At 43.9% G+C, this 19,946-nt stretch overlaps 1 protein-coding gene across 3 annotated transcripts in view; it reads right to left on the bottom strand.

Annotated features, from left to right (window-relative positions):
* Positions 1 to 19,946, bottom strand: part of LOC107389476 (anoctamin-1) — a 75,856-nt gene that overhangs the window by 35,441 nt on the left and 20,469 nt on the right. For 2 of the 3 annotated variants that reach the window (XM_054746505.2, XM_054746504.2), the window contains exons 2-7: positions 16,550 to 16,639; positions 16,271 to 16,475; positions 6,143 to 6,241; positions 2,999 to 3,150; positions 859 to 913; positions 327 to 372 (exon numbers count right to left, since the gene is read on the bottom strand). In XM_054746505.2, coding sequence (XP_054602480.1) covers positions 327 to 372; positions 859 to 913; positions 2,999 to 3,150; positions 6,143 to 6,241; positions 16,271 to 16,475; positions 16,550 to 16,620 — 628 coding nt within the window. In that variant the 5' untranslated portion in view covers positions 16,621 to 16,639. Of the gene's footprint in view, positions 1 to 326; positions 373 to 858; positions 914 to 2,998; positions 3,151 to 6,142; positions 6,242 to 16,270; positions 16,640 to 19,946 lie in introns of all 3 variants that reach the window. The other variant, XM_054746503.2, reaches the window with a different exon arrangement.

Below are 19,946 nucleotides of genomic sequence, written 5' to 3'. Positions count from 1 at the left end.
ACACTCTCTCTCCCTCGTTATAAATAAACTGTGACCGGATGTTTGGTGCATTATGCTTCGGGCATCTTGCCACAGTTATAACTGCTTGACTTGTTGTTCATTGTCTCCTTCTCTCTTCACTACAGGAAATTGGTTATTGATGGTTATTGATAAAATCCATGACAGTCCCTTTTCAATTTTTCTGATTGAAATTGTTTATCTAAAGAAAATGAAAAGTTCAAGAACTTGAGCCATAAAGTGCTTGAATAAGTATAAAACCATCTGTCCGTTGGAATTTGGAATGAAGACGTTAGCCAAGAAGGAAGACAACAAAGATTCAGACTTACCTGCACTGTCAGCCTTGCATTTAGTCCTTTTTAGTATTTCAAACACCTGCCATGGAATCAAAATACTTATATTACTGAAGTAAAAAGAACTAGATGCAGCAACAGGAAGAGCTGCCAGTGACAGAGGCACAATTTCATCATTCAAGAATAGATTTAAACAGTATGTTAAATAAAGCTTCAGCTGAAATGAACATCATCATTGGTAAAAACTGAGATTTTGACAATAAACTCAACTGACTAGCATCTCTTCAGTGCTTCAACTTTTCATAAAAGCTGTGAGGGATCTTCTAACTGAACGTTAGGCTCAGGCCAGAAAGCCACAGCTGTACAGCCACATGCATGTTTGCACCAAGTTCTGACTGGCACTCTGGTTTTACTTCCAGGATGACCGTGTCTACATTGTTGGACAGTGTAAAAGACAACAAATGGAACAGGACTGGCTTCATTTTTCTTTCAACTTTTGTTCTAAATAAAATAATTGTGCCAAAACAAAATCTTATATTTTGTATATTTGTGTTGAACCTGAACTTACTATGGAACTCCTGGTTTTGCTGTCGAAGAAGTTGTCTTTGTCCGAGAGGTCAAACCTGGTAAACCCCAGAAACAAACATAAAAACAGTTTTCAGTAGCTGTGTTTATATTGAGACTTTTACATCCAAAGAAAACAACTGTACCAGCATCAGAGAGCAGACATTTTAAACAGGACAGGCCATAGATGTGTGTAAAAACAGGAGAACGCTGGCTGAGGCCGGACTTAACAAGGGCCAGTAGACCCAGCCTGTATTACATTTTAAAACACAGCCTCAGACAGCTGGTGGAATGGATCGGGGCTTTATCTCCCTCACAGCTGCATGGGCCTGAGTCTGAGGGACGGGGGGCATAAAACTTGACCAGGTCATCAGGGGTGATGCGGTCATTTTAGTAAAGCTAATAATTATTTACTCTGTGATGATTTGCAGACCCTTCCATAGGTACCTTGAGTGACTTTCTCTTGGTCAATCTTTTGGCTGATTTTATGGCTGTTCTGGTATTTTTCTTAACTTCCTTGAAAAACTCCCTATCCCTTGATCTGAAAGCAGCCAATCCTAGCTTTTGAAGGAAGAGGTATGGATCACTGGTGTCTGATAAGTGTAGATCCTATGATCTATGATAATATAGGCTTTCAAGTAGAATTTAAAAAGACAGTTACTATTTCTGCATACTCAATTAGATTAGTTTTAATCACTAAATCCAGAGATGGCATCCAAAACATAAATTCTTGGACTTTGACTTGCTCACGAGTGAGGGAAGGAGGGAGCTGGAGATGGACAGGCGGATTGGGGCAGTTTCTGCAGTGATGCGGACGCTGAACCGGTCTGTTATGGTGAAGAAGGAGCTGAGCCCAAAAGCAAGGCTCTCGATTTACCAGTCGATCTTCCGCCCAGTCCTCACCTATGGTCATGAGCTTTGGGTAGTGACGAAAAGAACAAGATCGTGGATACAAGCGGCCAAAAATAGTTTTCTCTGTGGGTGGCTGGGCTCAGCCTTGGGGATAGGGTGAGGAGCTTGGAAATTTGGGAGAGACTCGGAGTAGAGCCGTTGCTCCTCCATATCGAGAGGAGTCAGTTGAGGTGGTTTGGGCATCTTGTCAGGATGCCGACTGGACGCCTCCCCAGGGAGGTGTTTGCTGCTGGCAGGAGGCCCCCTGGTCAACCCAGAACTCGTTGGAGAAAGTACATCACCGAACTGGTCCAGTTGGGGTCCTGCCAGAGGAGCTGGTAGAGGTGGCCAGGGAGAGGACGGTCTGGAACTCCCTAGTTGGGATGCTGCGACCCAGACCCGGATAGGTGGAAGAAGACGAGACGAGAGGTAAAATCTTGTGAATTGAGCTCCTCAAACCAGCAGAACCATTTCAGGGCTTTTCCCTCTGCACAGAGGAATGTTTGAAGTTTGTGATGTGTGATCAAACAGAACAACGTTTTATGGTGAAACAAGTGATCTAGTGATCCGGTCCCTCTGACCACCACCAGCAGGCAAGGGGGATTAAGTGTCCTGCCCAAGGACACAACGACAGTGACAAACTGAGTTGGGTTTGAACCTGCAACCTTCCAATTATGGGTTGAGCACTTCCTGTGCCACCGTCACCCCATAACATAACAGTTAGGTTTGCCAATTTTGTTTCCTTTAGCAAGATAATTGTTTTGTATTTGAGGACAAGTAAAGTACCATCATAGCCCTGTTTGCTTTTATGAGTCCTGGTCTCTCAGGACTGCCAGAGCTTTCCGGTGTACCTCCCATCATCATGGAACTCTAAGTGAAACTCGTTCGGTTGCTGCTCAGTCATCAGTTCATTCAATCTATCTATGCCACGCGCTCAGATCTTCTCAACATCAGTTCTACCCTTTCCTTTATGTCACACCATCCCGCACCCAGTCCGTTCAACTGTGTGGCCAAACCCGTCAGCGCCTGACGTGTGAGTGTGTGTGTGTGTGTGTATTGATATTTATATACACACACGCACACATATGTATATATATATATATATATATATATATATATATATATATATATATATATATATATATATATATATATTTAATCAGTAAGTCGTCTAGCTTTTGCAGATGCATGTTTACACCTTAATACAATAAATGTTTAACACTTTTTTCATCAGATCCAACGATTGCACTTACAGGTGCTGCTTGTCCCTGGAGAAAGTGTGTGACAGGTGTTTGATGCTTGTTTGTTGATGTTCATCAACATGAGGATGAAGCAGCTCCAGAGCTTTATTGACCAAGGAGCTGATTGTTTTTACAACACCGGTTGATTGTTTGACTTCATAGACCTGAGGAAACAAACACATTTAGCACAATCATTCTGACAAATACTGATAATCACTGTTGAGAATAAAAAGGTCCTTCAAACTGATATACATGCTTTACATCACTCATTAATTTTAGAACATGACATACATTTTAAAAGTGAAGAAAAATATTTCAAAGAACTTTTTATATTTTTGTCATAGTCTAGCCACAGATTGCTTTGTTTTATTAAAACGTTCCTCTGCTTCTTTGTGCTTTTTTCTGATTCTACTTGTTTTTATACAACGGGGGAAATAAGTATTTGACACATCAGCATTTTTATCAGTAATTGTATTTCAAAGTTTGCTCTGGTCACAAAATTTGCATCAAATGTTGCCATCAAACCAAATATTAAATTCATACAAAGAAATTGGAACATTTAAGAATACAAGTTGAGTCATAATAAATAAAGTTAAATGACAGGAAATAAGTATTGGACTCACTTTATGTAATACTTTGTAGAAGAAGAATCTCAAAATTATGTGGCACTTCCCAAGAACAACAGCTAAAAAAAGATCATTTAAAAAAATCATAAAAATGAGGAAAGTATAAATTGTGATAAAAATGTGAGGAAAGGGGAAAAGAAAATTTGTTTAGAAGGGGTAGTCAGTGGACCAAGGCCTTTCTTGTGAAAGGCAGATTTAGTAGAAAGAGCTGATTGAGAAGATAGTGATGACGAATCAGCAGAAGGTCACGCAAAAGCCTGAACAGGTGAGTCTTCAGCTGCTTTTTAAAGGAGACCACTGAGTCCACTGATCTCAGGCTCAGGGGGAGAGAGGTCCAGAGTCTGGGGGCCACAGCAGCAGATGATCTGTCACCTTTGGTCTTTAGCTTGGCGCGCTGCAGCCTTTGTTGGTGATTACAGCTTCTAGCTCCTTCTATGGAGAGACCAATCGTCTTTGCTCAGGAGTGATTCTGGCCCTTTCTTCCACACAAAAGCTTTTCAAATCTTGAAGGTTCTTTTGGCTTCTTTCAGGAACTTTGATCTTCAATTCTCTCCGTAGATGTTCTGTGGGGTTTAGGTCAGCTGATTGGCTGGGCCATTCAAGCAACTTGATTTTCTTTCTTTGAAACCAGTTCATTGTTTCCCTGATCTTGTGTTTGGGATCCTCGTCTCGCTGAAATGTCCACCAATGGCTAGAAAGAGCTGGTCTGAAGGAAAGCACAGAGGCTCTCATCGTGTCTGCACAGGAACAGTCCCTGAACCAGAGCAATAGAGGCCAAGATCTACCACACCAGACAAGACCCAAGGTGTAGGCTAGAGGCCCCTGAGACCGTCCACCACATAACTGCAGGGTGTGAGATGCTGGCAGGGAAAGCATACATGGAAGTGGCTGGCATCGTGTCCGGAAACATCTGAGCAGAGTATGGACTGGAAGCCCCAAGGTCAAAGTGGGTAACACCCCCTAAGGTGTAAGGTTAAGGCTAAGTGAACGAGAGAGCCAAGCTCCTGTTGGGACTTACAGATCCAGACTGACAAAATGGTGATGGTGGGCCAACCAGACATTGTGGTAGTAAACACACAAGAGAGGACAGCTGTTGTGGTTGATGTGGCGATACCAAGTGATACCAACATCAGGAAAAAGGAACACTAGAAACTGGAGAAGTACAAGGGCCTCAAAGAGGAACTTGAGAACGCCTGGAGAGTGAAGACATCTGTGGTACCCGTAGTCATCGGGACACTCGGGGCAGTGACCCCCAGACTGGAGGAGAGGCTAAAGCACATCCTAGCAGAAACATCAGACATCTCAGTCCAGAAAAGTGCCGCTCTAGGAACAGCTAAGGTACTGCAGAACCCTCAAGCTCCCAGGCCTCTAGTAGAGCACCAGAGCTTAGAAGGATGAGACCACCCGTGGAGGGTGAGATGGGAAGTATTTTTTATAAACACTGTGGGTAAACAGGATCTAAACAGGAACTGGTGAGTTGTTTGGGCTCACTTATATGTTGTTTGACTCCCTGATATAAGAGAAAAGGTAAATAGTTTGTTGCAGCAGTAGTAACGTTTAACAAGTAATCATGAATTGATTCCACTGATGACTTTATTAATTTTTTTAGTGTTCTGACTTCTGTGGGAAGGAAGCTGTCCCTCAGTCGGCTGGTTCTGGTGAACAGGCTGGGAGGGTTTTTTGAAGATGTTTTGGGCCCTACTGAATCTGATGTACCATCAAGTGGCAAAGTATTCTAAGAAGTGCAGAGGATACCTAGCAAACCTTGCAGAGATGCTGTACTGGAAGTCCAGAGTGATTTATTTTGTTTTTTTGAGGTGCTTAGATACAGATTGTTTGCAGAACATCATGTTTCTGGACCTCTCCTTGTTATGCAGACTCATCTTCCTCTGAAATTAGTCAGATGATGGTGTTGTCACCCATGCATTATGACTAGAAGTACAACTACTTTACTAATGACGTAATCCTTCTGTTTTATTACATATGAAGCGTTTTGACAGGAGTCCAATCTCATCATTCCTTTGAGCGAGTCAGGGCAAAACTAAAGCTCATTTGCTAACAACATGTCAGCATAGGGAACTACATTGTGTTGCCTTTTCGTTATGGTTTAGGGGCTGGGAATGGAAGGGAAGTGCTTGGTTAAAAGCATAAATCATATATATTCGCTGGAAAAGAAGCTTTGTTGTTCAATTATTTCACTACTTTATTGGATTTTTCACTATATTTTTATGTATTTATTCCAATCTGTTTTCTATTTCAAAAGGGTTAAAGGCAACATGCAATTCTGTTTGAACTATAGCGTCTTTCCACTGACCATAAACTATCAGTGAACTAGAGACTGAAGTTGTTTTACCAACAACCAAAGCAGAGATCAACACGTGGGAGGATCTGGGTAGTGGGAAACGTTGAAGTAAAGTATGAGTAAATCTAATTCTAGGAAGTAGTTCAAATCAAACAAACAAACAATACAACAGTACAGAGAACTGAGAACATGGCGCCACTGGCAGTGGCTAAAATAAGTCAGTCTTACTTTCTTTGTGGGCATCTTTAGCTTCATGAGTTCGGCTTCTCGACACAGAACATTCCAGGGAGCATGAATCTTCACAAACCCCACACCAGGAACCAAGGCCTGTGATATGTAAAGGAGATTTTATGTAAAAAATGAAGTCCAGTAGAAATACGAGAAATTTAGTAATCTATACTTTTCACAGAAACAAATACACAAGGTACTTTGCAGTGGGTTAAATAAATATTTGGATGAAATAACAGTCACATATAAGCAAGCATGAGCACTAAATCCAGGCAGCACAAATCTATACAAGCAAGAATGTCACCCATAATACCCTAGGCACCAAACGCCTTTAAAACAAGTGCATCTTCTTCAGCTGCTTTTTAAACAGCCTTCACAGATGCTAACATCTGCAGAGTAAGAGGCAGTGCTTTCCATAGAGATGCTTGAAAATCCAAATCACCTCTGGTCTGAAATCTGATAGCTTGTAAACTGTAATAAAAGGAACTCTATGGTGGGTATATCTAGTTAACTTGCTCATCGCCATACCAAGTTATGGAGGAGCACAGTTTTTACTCATGATGAAAATAGCATGAGGTGATCAGTAAAGGGTGTACGGTAAACTATACGCTCCACAGAAACACATCTCAGATGAAAGAATGTGTTGTTGTTGGATATTCTGCTCAGTTTTATGGCTTTTTGTCAGATTCTGAACCAGGAAATGGCTGCAGGCAGGTAGAGGGCAGAACTCACACTCACGGCAAGGCATCTTTTAGTTATTACGGCCCTCACCTCCGGAACGGGCTGCCGGAGGATCTCAGGGTCGCAGAGAACATTCATGTTTATAAGATCAGGCTCAAGACCCACCTTTTTAGTTTAGCTTTGAACTGATTATTATTTATTACATTGCTTGTTTTACTTATTTATTTATTTCTAATTACTGTTGGGTTACACATTTAGGTTTTATGTCTATAATCACATTTTATTGGATATTTGACATCATACATTTGACACATTTTCCATATTAACTCTTGTTATTTTACATGTTACGTATTTAATCCTTCCAGTGTTTCCTCTGTGGAGCCCTCTGCCTCGGGACCGGTGGTCAGTGGCGGCGGCTGGGGTGGTCCTAGGGTAGTGCCCAGGTGGTGGTGGGGGTTGCCACCCTCCCTCCCAGGGCGCCCTGGATTGGTGTCTTGGCTGCTGCCGTGGATCTGCTGCTGTCGAGGCAGATGGCTCCCTTGATGGTGTGTCTTTCATTACCTGTCCATTCTGAGCTCAGCCTAGTGTTTACTGTGGTCTTTTAATGTGTTATGTGTACAAGTGTGTGTGTGTGTGTGTGTGTGTGTGTGTGTGTGTGTGCGTGCGTGCGTGCGTGTGTGCGTGTGTGTGTGTGTGTGTGTGTGTGTGTGTATGTGTGTGTGTGTGTGTGTGTGTGTGTGTGTGTGTGTGTGTGTGTGTGTGTGTGTGTGTGTGTGTGTGGGAATAGTTTGTGGATTGGGGGTGAAACTGTCGCAATTGTTTTAAGTGTGGGAAAGTGAGGGAATGTGTGTTGTATGGGTCAATTTAATCTGTTAAGCACTTTGTGTTGCTTCCTGAGCATGAAAAGTGCTTTATACATAAAGTTTGATTTGATTTGATTTGATTTGATTTGAGGATACCAGGCCCTCTGATATAGGCTGTCAGAGCTTGGTCCTCATTGCCGGCAGTAAGTCGGGTTTCTTCCCAGTGAGAGTTGGACTCCGCCAAGGCTGCCCTTTGTCACAGATTCTGTTCATAACATTTATGGACAGGATTTCTAGGTGCAGAAAGGTGTGGAGGGCATCCGTTTTGATGTGGTCCTGTTGGCTTCATCAGAACGTGATCTTCACCTTTCGCTGGAGCGGTTTGCAGCCGAGTGTGAAGCAGCTGGGATGAGAATCAGCTCCTCTAAATCTGAGACCATGGTCTTGATTCGGAAAAGGGTTGAATGCCTTCTCCGGGTCAGGGATGAGGTCCTGCCCCAAGTGGAAGAGTTAAAGTATCTCGGGGTCTTGTTCACAAGTGAGGGAAAACTGGAGGGTGAGATCGATAGGCGGATTGGTGCTGCATCTGCAGTGATGCGGGCGTTGTACCGGTCTGTCGTGGTGAAGAGAGAGCTGAGTCAGAAGGCGAAGCTCTCGATTTACCGGTCGATCTACATTCCTACCCTCAACTATGTTCATGAGATTTGGGTAGTGACCGAAAGAACGAGATTGCGGATACAAGCGGCCAAAATGAGTTTTCTCCGAAGAGTGGCTGGGCTCTCCCTTAGAGATAGGGTGAGAAGCTCAGTCATTCGGGAGGGTCTCGGAGTAGACCCGCTGCTCCTCCACATCGAGAGGAGCCAGTTGAGGTGGCTCAGGCATCTGGTCAGGATGCCTCCTGGACGCCTCCCTGGTGAGGTTTTCCGGGCACGTCCAACCGGGAGGAGACCTAAAGGTAGACCAGGACACGGTGGAGGGACTATGTCTCTCACCTGGCCAGGGAACACCTTGGGATTTCCCCGGAGGAGCTGGCCTAAGCCTCTCGCCTTAGGCTACTGCCCCCGCGACCCGACTCCGGATAAGCAGATGAAAATGGATGATTTGCGAAAACTCTGGAGCAGTGACTCCACCCCCCTAGCCAATCAGCAGCCAGATCCCCAATGCTAATTCAGCCTTACCAGGTACCTCAGCGGAGCAGGGACTAAAATAGTGTTGAAAGTAGAGGGGAAATGCCGAACCATGCCCTTGGTACAGCAGTCAGGCCGAGCTACACTGGTCCGAGCTACTCTGAGCAGTGCTCCCGGAAAAGCATCTTTAGTGAGCTCCAAGACAACTGTGGCTTAAATTTTGCTAATCGCCACCAGTGTGTGAATGTGTGTGTGAATGAAAGAATAACTAGTGACTTGTAAAGCACCTTGGAGGGTGCTTCAACCCTTGATATGTCTTGGAGCCTGATGGCTAAGAAATAATGATAAAAGTTGGGTAGAGTCAGCCCCACTGTGCCTTTGGTCTTCTGCCTTTGGTCTTCTGTAGTGTTTTTGAGCTGCTATGTTGAGGTTTATCGTTCCAACGGAATTTAGAGATGGAGGATTCCAGTGATCTAGACCAGTTAAACGGTGGCTTGCTTGGGATAATTGGGAATAAGAGGTAGATTGTTGTAACCCCACCATTTTAAATGGTAAATTGCCTGTATTTGATATAGCACCTTCTAGAGTCCTAGAACCCCCAAGGTGCTTTACAACACAACCAGCCATCCACACAAGCACACACACATTCACATGCTGGTGGTGATGAGCTACATCTTAACTATAGTTGCCCTGGAGTGCACTGACAGAGGTGAGGCTACTGAGCACTGGCACCACCGGTCCCTCTGACTACTACCAGTAGACGAGTTGGGTGAAGTGTCTTAACGGACACAACAGAAGCATTCTCTGCCGGGAGCCGGGATTGATCCTACAACCCTCTGATTACCGGACAACCCACTCTACCTCCTGATCTATTGCTGCCCTGTTTAATTGAAGCAAACTTCTATATGAGTGAAATCAGTAGCGATTTCCACCCGACAAGGTCATCTTCCACTTTGTTCAGTTTTGGCATGTGGTTAATTTTAGTTAAATCTGCCAGCCTGGGAAAGACAATTATGCACAAGTACATAATCTTTCTTGTTAGTTGTGTATTAAGGTAACTGAGAAAAAGGCAGTTTATTGGAACAACTTTAGACTTTAACCAGTTTATTGAATAATCTGAAACTCTTGAAAATGAGTTTATCCATTCCATTGTCTAAAAGAGAAAGGATTGTGAATGCTGGAGAGAAAGTAATACATCAACTGCGTATCATAGGGTGGCAGTGGCTAAACAAGAAGGATGGTTGACCACTGATCAGAAGGTGAGCAGCCCAATCCCAAGGCCTCACAAGCCTAGTGTTGAAACAGGCCAGACATCAGTCGTGTTACAACGTCTGTTGGTCGCAGGTGTCTTTTATTGGTTTTAGCACCATTTATGCGACACAGCTGTTTTTCCACCAAAACAATTATTTATTAGGTAAAATACTTTATGGACGAGGAACGTGTGTGGGCGAGACCTTCAGTATTGCGGTTGTTCCGTTCTACTACTAGATGCTGTTTGTACGCATGGTCAGAGGTTTTCTTATGTTTAGGAACCTTTTCACACACAAGTACAAAATGATAAATACCACACAATGAGTATAGTTCCTACACACAAAATACGCACAGATCTGTGCGTAAGTACAGTTGATAAATGAGACTGCTGGTTGTAACATGAGACTACAGGTTTATAATATTGGCTGAATTCATAGTTGACTGTAGCATGCCATTTTCTTCAATTTCATGCATCTTCCTGAAGAATATTGGAGCCAGAATGATCCAGAATTCTTTAGAGAACTCTGCTGGAAACCCAGCTGGACCAAGAGCTTTACTGACCAGGTTACCGTGCACTCTCTCGACCTCATTCCGTCTCCAACAGTCTTCCAGCAGTATCAGAAAACCCACGACTCTGGTCTGCAATCGACCAATGAAAACACGTGTGAGTGTACAATGCAAAATTTAACAACATTAGCAACAGAGGAGGCTACATGCCAGAACGGCTGGACCACTCCATTTTGGAATTTGCTTTGGAGTCAAATAAAAGAAGTGTTAATGTTGGTGTTTTCCTCTTTTCTTTGGTATCCGTCAGCTTTTAGTGACAGATGCATTTCGACAAGAATGCTTGTGTAGTCAGCAACAGAGGGACATTAGCAGTTTGGATCACTGAAATCCTGGGCCATGCAGTGTGCCACTTCTCTACAGTCCTCACAGGGACTTGAAGCAGTCCCGGGTAACAGCCAATAAATGCAGTGGCCTGGGTTTTAGAGGCAAGTCCTTCAACAGCTCACACAACTGTTTCCTCTTTATTTTCAACTGGTTAGCTAAAACCTGATTTCTAACAATGTTCACAGTTTTCTATTTGCAGTTTTTGTGCTACGAACTGGGTTCTTTCTCAATTATTTCATTTAATTTTAGTTTAGCTTTACATATTTTTCTCTGTAGTTCTTCTTCCTGGTAGGCGTCTAAAGACTTAATCATTTCCTCTAATGTGCTTTTTGCTTTTGGAGTTACAGCTTTATCCTTACTGAGTGACCCTTGAGTCCATGTGGGTAGTGCCAGCCAGCCTCTTCATTTGAGCTTTTTGCTTTGATTCTGCATTTGAAACACATTTCAGATAACATGTTTATATCAGGAACACAGAACCAGTCCTGTGTGGCATAATGGCAGGACACTCCTAAGGATTCCCATGATGTTACAGAAAGAACCAGTGTGTTTGGCATGGCCCTTAAAATGCATCCACAGGTGTTACTCCAGTTAGAAGCTTTAATGATCCAACAGAAATAACGTCAGGAGCCCTGAAACAGTAGATGTTTAGTCAGGTTATGTGATACAGAGGAAATAGAGCTATGCATTTTGTGTGTGTGTGTGTGTGTGTGTGTGTGTGTGTGTGTGTGTGTGTGTGTGTGTGTGTTTCATGTATTTATCCTCAGCAGTAGCTGCAATCCAAGTACAGTTCATAAAGGTTGATAATCAAGGAGATGATGCTGGCTTGGCCTCCATATTGGTGGATTAAGACTCGAGCTGGAAACATAGTTATTCATGTTTTCCACTGCTGCTTGTGCACAAGTATTCACACTATTTTTACACTAGCTGCACCATAGCATCCTACTTAAGGGTCTACAGTTTTTACTACAGCCTAACAGATGGCATGCTTGTCAACTGTCTTATAAATGTAGCGGTCCATCTTTGACCTGCTCTATTTGCTCTGCCCAAGCAAAACCTTAAGTTTCTGACACAAGCCTCATCTACAAGATATGGGCCAAGGCCACTCATGCTCTGTGATCTTATCTAAACTGTTGCTTCGGACAGCAGAAGAAAGAAGAACTCTTTTAGAAACAGAACTTCTTCGTCTTCGTCTTCCTCTGCTTATCCGAGTCCGGGTCGCGGGGGCAGCATCCCAATTAGGGAGCTCCAGGCCGTCCTCTCCCCGGCCTTGTCCACCAGCTCCTCCGGCAGGACCCCAAGGCGTTCCCGGACCAGATTGGAGATGTAACCTCTCCAACGTGTCCTGGGTCGACCAGGGGGCCTTCTGCCGGCAGGACATGCCCGAAACACCTCCCCGGGGAGGCGTCCAGGAGGCATCCTGACCAGATGCCCAAACCACCTCAACTGGCTCCTTTCGATCCGGAGGAGCAGCGGTTCTACTCCGAGTCCCTCCCGAATGTCCGAGCTCCTCACCCTATCTCTAAGGCTGAGCCCGGCCACCCTACGGAGGAAACTCATTTCGGCCGCTTGTATCCACGATCTCGTTCTTTCGGTCATTACCCAAAGCTCATGACCATAGGTGAGGATTGGGACGTAGATCGACCGGTAAATCGAGAGCCTGGCTTTGTGGCTCAGCTCCCTCTTCCCCACGACAGATCGGCTCAGCGTCCGCATCACTGCAGACGCCGAACCAATCCGCCTGTCGATCTCCAGATCCCTCCTACCCTCACTCGTGAACAAGACCCCGAGATACTTAAACTCCTCCACTTGAGGTAGGACCTCTCCCCCGACGGTCGGGGGAGAAACAGAACTTTTCACTTTAAATAATAATTAAATAACGTCTGTTAATCAAATAATCATGTGAAGCTAATGTTCAATCAATCTGTGAAATGAGAATATTAATTATTTGATTTATAATACTATGATAGTATTTTAATAAGTAATATAACTTTAAACTACACACTAGACTGATCACACGTAATATAAAATCACATGACACATTCCTTTGTCTCTCCAATCAGAACCTTCCAGATCTGACGTGAGGCGTGGTTTTGTTGGTGCTTGGTAAATCCCCCTTTGTTGGCAAATTCTGATTCAACCACAAATCAAAACATCCAAATTACAAAACTATGCCCCGCGTCATCTTAACTTGAGTTCAAAGCATTCTAGAGAAGTTATCGGAGTGGCCAATCTGTAACGTTCCTCTTCAGCCGAAAGAACCTAACGACAAGCTGGATTCAATCTGTTGCACGTTCCACCTGCTGCAACGGTTCCTTCAGAATAAAAGCTGAACCATCACGACCCTTCAGGGTCTCGCTGATGCCAATAAACTGTCGTGACCTAGGAGTAACTCAAGACTGGAAGGGTCAGCAACCGCTGCATAGCTACAGGCGTCGGTTCCAAGAAGGTCCAGGCTGGACCCCCGACATTCCGGATCTAAACGGGGACTTCCGTAGGGGTACGTAGACCGACAGATGGTGTCTCAATATGTGTGTTATGATCTCCAACCAAAGCTTAGAGCGAAACACCTTTTCACTCCCATCAGAACTCATCGTTTCTCCGGATTTGCTGGTTCTGAACATATTCACACACACACACCATCCTCAGTCTTACTCCACCTTAGTTACATCATCACATAGTGTTTAAAGTTAGTCTTGTTCAAGTTGTTTAGAAATAAATATTTTAACTTTTAAAACCTGACTCTCTCTCTTTCTTGGAGTTGATACGAAGTGTTGCTCAATCCCTGCAATAAAAAGATCCGATCTTCTGGTTAAATTCACTCAAAGATCCATTCAGGTGATATTTCATATTTCATGATATTTCACATTCTATGGTTTCTAATTAAATGTAAGAACATCTTCTCTACATAAAAAATCTGGAAACCTAAGAGAAGTTTGCATACGTTCTCATCTGGGTTTAGATGGCTTTTGTGTTTCCAGAGTGGAAATTTATCTCCTTTCACAAAAGTTGCTCAAAATGTGCATTAACGTTGTTTTCTGTTTTCCATTTGGCACAAACAGTTCATGAAGCATGCAGATGGCATAATGACAAAAATCTGCGTCGTTTGAACAACATGAATGGACAAGTAGGATTTGTGGATTTACAGGCTTAAAGACAAGACAGCTTTATTTATATAGCAATGTCCTACAGAAAGGCAACTCAATGTGCAAAGGGTCAGAGGATGGGGGAGAAACATGATGAAAATGGTCTTCAGCTTGACAGGGTTAGGGTTAGTCATGTATGTGGAGTGGAGGATAGGACTACCAGAGGTAAAGAGGCAGCACTGACAGGATCAGGCGAATGAATCAAAGTCAAAAGTCTTTAGCAGCTCACCAACAAATGTTCTGAATTAGACTGTTCTCATAGGATAAGAGTCAAAATCGTCCGCAGCCCACCGCAGAGCATCACCACCCAGATGGAGCACCAAATGGGCAATTTTGTCGTAGTCTGAGGCGGACAGGTAAGGAAAACAGCGGGCCCAGTCCAAGAAAGTTTTTGCAGATTTCAGGATTTCCACACCTGTCCGGGTGCTGTGGGGCTGGTGTCGCTGGATACACTGCTGGGTCCATGTTGGTCCGATTGTTATGTCAGGTTTGGACGCAAGTGCAGTGCTCCAGTAGAGACACAGAGTGAGTTGTGGCAAAAATAAACAGTCCTTTATTTTTAATGATGTAAAGAAAAATCCAGAGGCTCAGGAAGCAGAACTGAACCAAGAAGTGTAATTTGAGAATAAGACTAACAGCAGCACAGGAGGTGACTAACAATGCTGACAAGAAACACAGAAGACAAGACCAGGGCTTAAATACACGGAGGGACGTGCTCAGGGAAACGGGGAGAGGTGTGTAGAGAGGGACTGCTGATGGGAAGCATGGCAAATCAACAAGCTGAATGGGGAAGAAAAAACAGGAAAGGAAGAGGCCACTAACTAAACCGGATTAAAATAGAACACTAGGACTAAAGGGTGAGACTAGAAAGCTGAATGGAATAAACCAATCTAACTAATCTAATCTAAATCTAAATAAACAACAAGTGAAGCACTAGATTAAAACACTGGAGAAACCAAAGGCAGAGGGAATCTAAATGACACAGGAGAGGAGACATGATGGGAAACAGGAGGAAAGGACATGGGCAGTATCAAACAGGACTAAAACAGATGGAGATGTTCAGTTTCTTCTATTTGGGAATGATTGTTTTGGTAAGAAAGGGGGAAAACTCTTCACCTGTTGGCTTGAAGCCTTCTTCATGAGTTGTCGTCTGTGTGGACGCTAACATGGCGTATAACCGGAAACCTTGGTGTGCGGGGTGAGCGGATCTGTCAAGTCCGCGGACCCTTCCACACGCGCTCGGTGCTGCCTTGATGAGGACGTCCCAAGTATGGGACAGCCCCCTCATCTCTGTTGAGTCCACACAGATGACAGCCCATGAAGAAGGCTTGAAGTGAGAAGCCGGTAAAGAATAATACACCTTTCTTACCAAAAAAAAAAAAACGTCATTGTTGATTAGAAGAAACTGTGTAGTGTGAGTGTAGAAAGAGCAGGCCTGATGAGCTTCATCTGCGAGATGGAAATGTGTTTTAGAAAGAAAAGGGATGGGCAGCCGTACGGTCACTGGAATCATAAACCCAAATGAGCAGCGTATAGATAAAGGGTATGTGCTGGGTTAGTGCCAGAGGCCAGTCCTTAATAAGTAGCATGTTCAGATAATTAGTTACATGTTCATGATGCAATCACAACAGGTTTATATATATTGTATGGGCATGTTAAGGAAAAGTTATAGGGCACCCATGTTTTGGCTCTTGGAAACAGCTTAGTAATTGAGAGTCTCCTGGCCAAGGATCAAGGCATTTGTAACATCATAAGGAACGACTTCTAGCTCCAAACGCTTGCCAGACTTGAAATATTTAAGAGTAGGCCTCCATATTACTTTTCAGTTCTCTGTGTGCTCACACATTCCACCATCAGCTGACCAGGACGTGGCATGTGACACAAACCGCTGTTGTTTAGCTGCACACTTTCACGGCCTGATGATTTTCAACCATGTCAACATTGTGGGTGGGCAGGGGCTGCAGCCTTTAACCCCAAAAACCCTTGATAGGAAGGAAGCAGTTTGGACAGAGACAGAAACAGAGCCAGACCCAATGACAGTAAGTTGTTGCAGAGTGGAACATCTAAATATTCCCATGTTGTCTGGGAAACCAAAGTCTTCCTCACTAAGGTCACACTTCCTTTACGGTTTTCATATTTAATGACACGTTGAGCATCGTGTGTTGCAGCCATTGCTTCACGTAGACAATAAAAAAATCTATGCTATTGAACAAATGTTGATTTTCAAATTACCTTTTCGTCTTTCTCTATTTCCAGCCCCATTTTTCTCAGTTTTTCTTCAAATTCTTCTCTCTTTAATGATCTGTGATCTTCTTGACTGTTGTTGTTTTCTTCCACACAGCCCATTTCCACATAAGCCACTGCTGATGAGGCATCTCTCCTTTGGAGCTGGTGCAGCTGAAGATCTCCACCTTGGATCTGTGGGCTGTGGCATGCACTGTGGGTTACAGTACTTTCAGTGAGTCGTTGCTCTGACCGTTGGCTGCAGCGTCCTTCGCTTGGCTCCCTAACCGGATAGGTGAGAATGTAGTCAACACGCTTCTGACCATCCTGGAGGAAGAGCCCATGCTGGCAACTGGCATTCTCCTCTGGAGTTAGAGCCTGCAACGGTAGACAAAGTGCTGGTAAGAATGGATTTTATTGGTCCTATTTTACTTTTCTTTGACAAGAATGTCATATTTTATTTCCAAAAATCTAAAAGATCCATATGTTTATTCCAAATTGTGTCATGATGTGTGTGTGTGTGTCTGTTGTGTCTTTATGTTTTTTCTTCATGGAAACTCGAATGTGTGAAAATATGCTTTCTTAAGTTTTCTCCACTGTGAGATCAATAAAGTCTATTGTGTTCTATCCTATGAGTTGGCTGTGAACAATACATCCAGCATCACTGGCTGCAGGTTAATTTCAGTCAAGTTAAATTTCAGAGGATTTCAAGATCCTGGTTCTGGTCTATAGGGCCTTACATGGACAAGCACCATCATACTTTGGTGATCTTCTTAGTCCCTACACCCCCAGCAGGTCCCTGAGGTCCAGTGATCAAAGCCTACTGGTTGTGCAGCACCAGGCTAAAGACCAAAGGTGACAGATCATTTGGTGCTGTGGTCCCCAGACTCTGGACCTCTCTCCCCCTGAGCCTGAGATCAGTGGACTCAGTGGTCTCCTTTAACAAGCAGCTGAAAACTCACCTGTTCAGGCTTTGGTGTGACCTTCATCACCCTCTCCTTATTCTGCTCTTTTTGCTAATCTCACCTTATCCGGGATCCACTGTTTTCTCTCTTTCTTATTAGTTTTCTCTCTCCCTTTCCTTACATTTTTGAACTCATTCACTGCCATTGACGACTTTAGCAATGGTTGGACTCCTGAGGCAGATAAGGCTTTTGTGGAGTTAAACCAATTTTTACAAACAAATGTTGTTCTCTCGTTGCCTGACTACTCCAAAGACTTTTTCCGTTCTGTGGATGTAGCAGAGGGGCACATGAAAGCTGTGTTACCTCAGAAACATGGCAGCCAGCACAGACCTACAGCTTACTACTCGATTCAGTTGCAGCCGGTCTGCCCAGCTGTGTACAGGCGTGTGCTGCCGCTTCAGAGGCTGTTATGCAGAGCGCTGACGTTGTCCTGCAACATCACCTCACATTACAAGTACCGCACTCTGTTGCGTTGATCCTGCTGAGAACAAACCTGTCCTTTCTGACACACAATAGACATCTCACATATGTTTCTACACTGTTGTCGCAGTGACATATTGAAATAGTGCGCTGTGGTGGTTTGAACCCTGCTTCACTCTTACCTGCTGACATAGATGGAGAACAACATTGCTGCAAAACACTCACGAATGGAATAGCAAAACCACGTGTTGACATTTTAGACACTCCTCAGCCTGACTGCATCTCTCTTTATGTTGATGGGTCGGCTACTAAAGATGCTTCTGGGAAAAACCTGGTTGGTTATGCAGTGACCACTCAAACATCAGTTATTGAGGCTAAACCATTGCCTCCTCATTGCTCTGCCCAGGTAGTGTGCACTGGTGGTTGTGACTAGAGCCTGCCAGCTGTTCTCAGTACAAGACATAAACATTTTCACTGATAGTGAGTATGTTTATGCTTCAGTGCACCACTTTGCCCAGATTTGGAAAAACTTGGCATGGTCACCTCCTCTGGTAAGCAGCTGACTCACACTTCAAGGCTCTTGGAGCTATTGGAAGCAGTACAACTCCCACGCAAATTGTCTCTGTGCAAATGCCCTGCACATCAAACATGACTCTGATGTCACGAGAGGCAATAATTTTGCAGAGAAGCTAAATCTGCAGCCCTCTTGCCTCTCACCCTTGGAGCTTCCTGTTACAGCTCTGGCACAATCTCACGTGACATCCTACATGAAGCACAGACTTCTGCTTCCGATCAGGAACAGCGGTCCTGACTTAGATTTAAACCTGTAAATATTGATGTGTGTTGCATGTAAATAACTAGCCTATTTTGCCTAAGTCTTTGTTTCCCACTGCTGCCCTTATGAGTCATGGGTTGACCCATGTCTCAAAGGGGGGATGTCTCAGTTAATCAATAGTACATTTCATGCCATTAATTTTTCTACTTTTGCTAATGACTATTGCAGAAAATGTTTAATCTTTATGAAAAACAACGCTCAAGGGCGTTTAAGACCGAAACAGGGACACTCCCCAACACCTGCTTATCCATTTCACACTATACACATGGGCTTTATTGAACTATCACAGGCGCAAGGAACAAAATATTGCTTGGTGGTAATAGACGCCTTATCCAAGTGGCCAGAAATATATCCTACAAAGAAAAACAATGTTCTAACAGTGGCAAAGGTGTTGTGCAATCATTTTTTTCCTGCTTATGGAATCCCATCGTTTATTAGATCAGATAATGGGACACATTTTGTGAATGAGGTATTGACCAGTTGCTCTGAAACCTTAGGGTTTGAACTGAAACATCATTGTTCTTATCACCCATCTTCAGCTGGCTTAGTTGAATGTACGAACGGAACAATTAAAAATAGGCTGGCTAAAACAGTGGCTGAGACAGGATGTCCATGGCCTAGTGTCTGTCATTAGTAAAACTGTGGATGAGGGTAACAGCTCTCTCTGGTGGACCAACACTATTTGAAGAGGTTCATGGAAGATGATTTCCTTTCCCCCACATCATGGATCCTGTGATTCACAGTGACAGAGAAAATACTTTGGCAGATTGGATGGTTAAACTGTTTAGTGATATACAAATCAAGATAAATAATGATCTCCCAGAACCCTCTTGTGCTTTTTCGCCCTCACAGGTCGTGAAATCAGGAAATTGGGTTCTCATCAAGGTGCTGAAAAGGGACACCTGGCGCTACCCGAGGTGGGAGGGACCATTTCAAGTTCTTCTGACCACCCCGACTGCTGTAAAGATTGCTGAGAGGCCATCTTGGATTCATCTATCCCACTGCAAGCTCATCAATGTCAACTCTAGCATGGCAACGAAGTCCCAAGCTCCATCACACATGAGTGATCTGATTGTTCCATACGTTCCTAACCGAGCACTTCTCTCTCAGACTGCAGGTCTACTGGTGGTTCCCAGAATATCTAAAAATAGGATGGGAGGCAGATCTTTTAGTTATCAGGCTCCTCTCCTGTGGAACCAGCTCCCAGCTTTAGTCTGTGAGGCAGACACCTTGTCTACTTTTAAGACTAGGCTCAAAACATTTTATTTGATAGGGCCTATGGTTGAAATCTGATGTTAGCCTAGCTCTGGACAAGTGGGGGAGCACAGGGAGGTGGAGTGTACAGTCGGTAAAGACGGCTCTCCCTTGCCCTGCCTCCAACATGCCTCCATCTAAATAGGATAGATTATCCAGAGTTATCTCTGTAGTTATGCTGCTATAGGCTTAGACTGCTGGAGGACACACT

Source organism: Nothobranchius furzeri, chromosome 14 (genome assembly GCF_043380555.1).
Source record: "Nothobranchius furzeri strain GRZ-AD chromosome 14, NfurGRZ-RIMD1, whole genome shotgun sequence".
NCBI lineage: Eukaryota > Metazoa > Chordata > Actinopteri > Cyprinodontiformes > Nothobranchiidae > Nothobranchius > Nothobranchius furzeri.
This window is presented reverse-complemented; position numbering and strand designations above follow the sequence as displayed.